This window comes from Phoenix dactylifera, unplaced genomic scaffold, assembly GCF_009389715.1.
Source record: "Phoenix dactylifera cultivar Barhee BC4 unplaced genomic scaffold, palm_55x_up_171113_PBpolish2nd_filt_p 000848F, whole genome shotgun sequence".
Lineage (NCBI taxonomy): Eukaryota > Viridiplantae > Streptophyta > Magnoliopsida > Arecales > Arecaceae > Phoenix > Phoenix dactylifera.
Genome location: NW_024068212.1, coordinates 67,201 through 74,614, shown reverse-complemented (window position 1 = coordinate 74,614; position 7,414 = coordinate 67,201). Strand labels below are relative to the sequence as shown.

The window sequence follows — 7,414 nt, the reverse complement described above, 5'->3', positions numbered from 1 at the left end:
CTATTCTATCACCGGTGGTCGCGGTGTCGGAACTAGTTCCTCAGTACAAGTCGACAGGGCCAACGTATCATCCCATTGGCGGGGCCTAGACTATAGTTACGCGGATTTTAAAAATTAATAAATCAACTTTCTATATCAAAGTCATAATCATACTCCCAACAGTAAAGCACATAACAATTTATGAAATTAAATATTTAATTTTAAATCTAACACATAATGCCAATAATAAATCATAACATCGACATATGCAAGATACATGTTAAAATTCTACTTTAAAGCAATAGGTCACCTACCTGGGATCGCTTAAAAATCCCTGCCACAGATATCACGAACCCCTGGTTAAACATATATATTAATTATTTAATTAACTAAGAAACATAATTTAAACAATTTTTCAAACCCTTAAACTCCTAAGTTCATGGATCCAAGAATGGGCCCCCTAAGATCAAACATAGATCCTAAAATCAGAACCCTTTAAACCCAAGTCAATTGTGGCCCAAAACAGATTAGGCCCAATTGAACCAAACCAGGTATCAGGTCCAAATCAGATTTCGGGCCCAAACCAACCCAGCCCACATATCCAATTAGGTCCAACTCAGCCCAACACAGACCCCCAACCCAACCCAGACCAGATCTGATCAGACCATAACAAAACTCATTCACTCAAACTCAGACCCAACCCAATTCAAGAAATGGGTGGAACCGGTTCACGGTCTGATCCACACTACCCAACTCAAGTTCAGGCTAAATCCAATGGTTCAATCAGATTAGGGTCTGTTTGTGTCTGGTTTGAGACCCAAACAGGCAACGGAAATCAAAGCAAGGTATACGCCCAGGAAGAAGAAAGAAGAAAAAGAAGGAAGAAGAAGAAGAAGAAGAAGAAGAAGAAGAAGAAAAGGAAGAACGGGGGGGGGGGGGGCTGGTGGCTCTGGTCGGCCCTCGGCGGCCGACCGTGGCCCTCGGCGGCGGCGCTCGGCCAGCCGCCGTCGGCCATCCCACCTTCACAGGCGGCGCCGGACGGGAAGAAGAAGAGAAGAAGGAGAAGAAGAAAAGGAGGAAAGAGAGGGAGACCGGGGCTGGAAGCCCGGCCCCCGTTCACCCACCTCCGGCCGAACCCATTTCGGCCGGATTGACCCCGGCCGGCAGCCGTCGGCCGGCCGAATCCCACAAAAGAAACCTCCCCGAAACAGGGGAAGTGAAAACCAGTTAACAACCCTCATTCCTTCCCCTTTAAATCTATAAAAATAGTAAATTAGTGATCTTCCTCACCTCCGGTCGTCGACGTGTGGCTTCCCGACGGTGATGGCGGCTCCGGCGGTGATGGGGCTCCGGCGATCCTTTCACAAAGAGGAAAAACGAAGAGGAAGGAATGGGCTCTCAGAGAAAAGAGAAAGGGAGAGAGAGAGAGAGAGAGAGAGAGAGAGGGAGAGAGGGAGAGGGAAAGAGGGAAGAGGGGGGGCTTGCGGGGGATTCGCTGGCCGTTCGGCCGGCGTGGTCATCGTGGGGAGACCACGATGACTCAACTGAAGTCGGCACTCCTTACCGACTTCAGTTCGTTGGGCCCTAGGATGGGCCCAATTCGGGTCTTCACAATACTGCTATGTGATAGTTGAAAATATTTAGCTTTACATTATATTTAGATTTTATAGTGTATGAACTATTAATGACAAGTGATTGATCCTAATATATTAACATGCATGGCATGTGCACATTCCTATTTTTCACTATAGGAAATCCTTTGTAGGATGGCATTGGTTATGGCATGTACTTTTTTTTCCTTGGAATCTTATATGGTGCCCTTTTCTGAAAATTCAGGGAAAGAGTGAAAGATGGAGGAGGGAGGACAAAAAACTTGGTCAATTATTTTTCCACCTGGAGAGAGAGATAGGCGATTGCCATGACGCAACCCTCTTTCTCACTTTCTTTTCGTGCTAAGATAACTTTTTATGCCAAACTACGCTGACAACTTTTGGCTTAGCTGAACAATTTTACTTCCACACAACAGAGATATGTAAACAAGGACAAGTAAACGCACAAGCTATCTTCATTCACTATAGCTATTCATGCTGCAAATGCTGAAGACGCTCTTCTTTTATTATAAAAAAACACAGTCTCGACTCATCACAGTACGATGAATGGAGAAGATCGACCACACTCCCAACAAACCTCAAGTAAAAAACACACAAAGCTCGTCCACTCTCTCTTATTTGGGACCAATTCCACAAAGAAGAACTTCTTCCCTACTATATATATCTATAAATATACTACCATTATCTGCTATGACCATACATGCTACTCGACGACTTCTAGGGAAAGAAGTCAAGCATGGGCGGAGCCTCGGAGTTGCTCGGCCCGGCACCGTCCCCATCCCCGTGCATCCCGAGGAAGTAGCCTGCTCCCGAGCCTTTGTCAACGAGATGGTTGATGCGAGGAGGGGGCGCAGTTGGTGGCATGATGAGGCCCGATGGAGTTGGCAGCGGCAGCGTCGACAAGCATATTACAAGAGGCCGTGAAAGGACCGGTGGAGCGCAGATGGTGTCACTCATCTGCGGGTGGCGACGATGCTTGACGATCGGAAAATGTTCACCGATGCACTGGTCACCCTCACTCTCTCGGTAGCGCTGCAGGAACAGACTGAGGGGGGCGACATAGTCGTCGAAGCCAAGCTTTCCCATGGCCCAGATCACGTCTTCGGCAGTGATGGTCTTGCGCTGCTCCCGCCGGCACCGCTTGTTGGCCTCGCCAGTGATGAAGCGAATGTACTCCGACACGCACTCCTGGATCGTCTCTCTAGCATCATCGGAAATCTTTGCATGCAATGGCAGGGCCCTGTGCATGATACGGGTGACGCTGGCGATCGGCATGAAACGCTCCATCTCCCGGAGGTTGAGCTGGGGGTGGGCTGCAGGGGCGGCGGCGGCGCCGGGACGGACCGGGGTCCGAGTGGCTGAACCGGCCAGCAGGTTGGTGTTGACTCCTCCGGAAGGACCGGCCTGGCTCGCGTTGATCCCGCCAGCGAACGGCCTGGCCGCATCTGCAAGCCGCAACAGTCCAGTCAGAGCAAAGGAATAAATTGGTAAGAAGCTAGAGAAGAGAGGCGTTCCAAGCGCCGCTTGTGTATCCCCGTCCTATGGGGACAAGGGATAGGGGTTGCATTTTCCACCCCAAAGAAGGATTTCTTCTTCTTCTTCTTCTTCTTCTTCTTCTTCTTCTTCTTCTTCTTTTCTGTTTCTGACAGCAAAAGTATCATACAACACTCGGCAACTCCGCCTCGCCCACTTTCCTTGGCACTGCGAAACATACAACCCCGTCCACGAGGACACGGCGAAGGCATTTGGGTGCCCGCTCACTTAGTTTTATGCGTCGATCTTTTGTTGGCTGCCGAGCCTACAAAGGCGCAGGCCTGCGGCAGGCCTGTTTGCATGAGGACAGGTGGCCAGTTCTTAGGTTGCCTGCTTGAAAAGGTTTCGAGCTTTTCCGATGGAAATTGACGGGGGAAAGGTTGTTGACCGAAGGATGTTAAAGAAACCGTGGTAAGGGGAAAAAAAAAAAAAGACATCAAAAGCAGGGGAGAAAAAGACAAAAAAATTATCTCGTTATAAAATGAGAGGCCAACGGACAGAGTAACCCCTTACTTGGCTAATCATTTTAGAAAGACCCTTTGACTAGAAGATAACTTTATCTGGAGTGCTCCGAAAATTATTATTTTGTAACTTTCTTAGATGTAGCTGTACCCACCATATATGATATATTCGCTTTAGCAAAAAAATAATATATATATATATATATATATATATATATATATATATATATATATATATATATATATATATATATATATAAAAGAGACTACTAGGACTAGAAATGGGATAGAATAGAGAACAGAAGATCAATAGAAACACCCAATAAAGGACGGGCCATGGGTGCGTGCTTCGATGGAAGAGCACACACACGAAAGAGAAACGGGGGAAGAGAAAGAGTACTTGGCAAGACTTCCGTGGAAATTAGCGCAGTTCAGGAACCGAAGATGAAAATGTTTTCAGTGAACATGCAAATGCGTGTGGGCTTTGGTGAAAGAGAGAGAACAAAGTGGAAGCCTTTAGAGAAGAAAGCAAGACATGAGTAAGACTCATCATCGGTACTATATATGAGCATATTATTCTACATTACCAGAGCTGATCCTTGGTAGCCGTGGGAAGATTGGGATGCCATCACCACCTCCTGCCATTGCTCTCTCTCTTCTCTCTCCTCTCTCTGTCTCACTGAGCGAGTGGAGATGGTGAATTCTGTGGGAGTGAGGCTCCTATAAAATGCCCTTACACGTTAGTTAAATACGCGTGGCACTTTTAGAAGGGTGAAGCCGTAGAAACGACGTCATGAAGAAAGTTTACTTTATCGGATGGGGGAAACAAAATTCAACAAGCCAAGCATTTTTAATTTGCTGGATAAAAATGATAGTTGACAAATTTTCAAATTTACAAACTATGGAATTAGCTTGCTTCACAAATAAAAGTGTTTTTTGTGGCCAGTTCATTAAATTATTTTTAGTTATGCAAGTAGAGCATCCGTCCTTTTGTTTAACACCTAAGTTGGCTTTATAGTTTAATCCCTGCTACATTTAATCCGGCTAACAACGAAGAAAAAATTCAGTGAGGCTCACAAAACTAAAACCTTACTCATGGACACGTTATGCTGTAGCCTGTACAAAGAGAGTGATGTCACTAAAAAAGAGATATTGCGAGGGGTTGGAATTTATGAACGCTTGGAAAGAAATCACAAAGTTGGAGTGCTGATAAAGAATTGCAGCCCGGAAGGGAACTGTAGCACTGCAACAGAATTATAAAGTTTTGTTTGAGTTGAGTTCAAAAGAAAAAAAAGTTCTGTTTGAGTTGTATCCTCCTTTTTTAATCTTTTCTCACCTTATTCGACTCATACATATATATATGAATTTCTTGATGGATTATCATGAACACTATGCACTCCTTAGAATGCTACGTTGATGCACTAGTCTTTCATAAAATGTCATCTATGCATGAGCTAAGATCATCATGTATACATTCACATACATACCAACTCACTTCTATTTTAACCTTAACGAAATAAGTACACAATTCTATACCTTCATCTACTCTCTAAACATACATAATAGTGGGAGGGCAATTTCATCTTTATTATAAAATTTAAATTATAATAAAATTCAACATATATTAAATATATACACTTACCCCTTTGATCAAATGCACAAAATTTCTATTATATTCTACAAAATAAGTACTACTTCTAAAACTTATTTGAATAAGTTTCCTTATCTCTTCAAAATTTATTCTGCAACCATTGCTACTTGATAATATTCCAGCATCTCGAGGTCTATTTCCATGCATTAGTTTCTCATACAATCCCTGAACCTCTCTATTCTGCCCTAACTTCATGAATAATTTGCATGATGAGCATGGCATAGTTGGAGGGAAGGCATTCCCCTCATCTCCCTCTTATCTCTTCTCTCTGTTTGTATTTTTCAACCTGGTCCCTAGCGGACCTGCATACATCCTTTTTCTTTTTGTTCCGTTTCATCCTCTCCATAAAAGTTGATGATTCCTCTTCGGGCCCCCATTTTTTCTTTTTTTTTTAAAAAAAAAAACTGATGGGCTTTTTGTTTTTTCCCCAATAACAAAACTTTAAAATGTCGCTTAAAGCACGACAATTAAAGCATTCCTCGAAAGAGGAACTGGCTTACGTCAGAACTCTTTTGAATTCTCAGCTTTGCGAGCTTCTCCTACCTGACCAGCTTCTTTAATTTTAGATCAAATATACGAACGTTGGATTTTGAATGAATCAAATATTTTGTTAAATGGAGTCAAGAACCTCATGCAAAAGCTTCGTGGGACCTACTCAACAAAGCACTACCGTCACCTTTTTTTTTTTTTAACGTAAAGAGATAGAGATCACTTAAGTAGTAGACCATCTTACGTCGCAACTCTTTTTTGACAATTGCCAGCTCTGGTTACTTTTTCTCGCACATGACCAATACCTAGACAGCCTTAGTTGCATCTTATTCCATTGTATTCGCCAAATTATTCTCATCAAAATTATGCAATTCCATGACGCAGGGAAGATACCAATGTAATATGAAAAATATGTTATGTACTAAGTGTTACATATGCACATGAAGCTATCATGTAGTGGATTCAGTTTCATGGCCAGATAGCCATGATGATGACATCCATGAAGTTCAACCAAACAAAGGCATCATGTCGTATATAATCCTGAAAAACATGCGTAAAGAAGTACACATACATGATGCCATTATGTGGTAACGTACAAGACAAAACAAACATTGTTAATATCTACTTAATTCCATTCGATAGCAAGTAATATGAGACTGGAGGCAATGCCATGTCTTAAGAGGGCCTTCGTCTCGAGTTACCGAGCTCTTTGTTTTCGCTCGTGAGTTGTTCCCAAGTAATATGAGCTCAGCTCCACGCAGGGGTCCGCACGGGTGCTCGATCGACTCCACCTTTTCATGCGTTTCGTAGTTTTACTTTATTTCTGCGGGCCCTTGGCTGCTTCTCAAGTCTCCTCGTTCTTCAGCTCTTCCTCGGTTTCCTCTTTCTTCCTTCTTAATGCGTTTTGTCAGCAACGCTACAAGAACCGAAACATCCATGTCCCTTATATATATATATATATATATATATATATATATATATATATATATATATATATATATATATATATATATATATATATATATATATATATATATATATATATATATATATATATATATATATTCTCTTACAAAACCAAAATAACATAAAAAATTATTCAAGGTATCTAACCCACTAAATAGTCCACTATCACATAGTATTCTACTGAGCTCAGTCTCGACAAATTGGACATCTTGACGCACGAGTCCAGACATGTTGATCTCTGATGACATGTCTGACGTACAGTTTTTCTGAGAAGGCACCGATGGCAGTCGTCGCCATCCCTGTCACAAAGTCCTCCGCCATCTCTCTCTCTCTCTCTCCCTCTCCACCCTGGTGAAGGTAGGAGATGGTTATGATCTTGATTAAGATTTAATACTGCTTTAGAGAAGGGCACCTGCTAATATATAAGATTAATAACTTTTGCTTTCAATTCTAAAGAGCAAAGGGAAGAGATGGATGCCTTTTTTTATTCCCCCAGTACTAAAACCAAAGAAAGATGGATGGATGCCTGGCTTGCCTCTCTCATCCAGCATAAAAGGCTAAAGAAATAACATGACCCCAGAAAATGCTATTAAAGACGTGCTTAGACTCTTTATACCATTATTCTCAGGATTGTGAAGCTATGCAAGGACCACACAAGCAGTTAATTAATCGCTTTAGATATAACCATTACAACAGTAGAGTTATTTACATATTAATAGCGAAGG

The 7,414-nt window shown here is 42.5% G+C and overlaps 1 protein-coding gene across 1 annotated transcript; it reads right to left on the bottom strand.

Moving 5' to 3' along the window:
- Positions 1–2,284: 2,284 nt before the first annotated feature.
- On the bottom strand, positions 2,285–7,010 carry LOC113463113 (nuclear transcription factor Y subunit B-6-like). The gene is made up of 2 exons (XM_039120656.1): positions 6,908–7,010; positions 2,285–3,034 (listed from the first exon to the last, which is right to left on the bottom strand). Exons 1-2 carry the CDS (start codon positions 7,008–7,010, stop codon positions 2,307–2,309), a joined length of 831 nt encoding a protein of 276 aa, XP_038976584.1. The 3' UTR covers positions 2,285–2,306.
- Between the last annotated feature and the right edge of the window lie 404 nt (positions 7,011–7,414).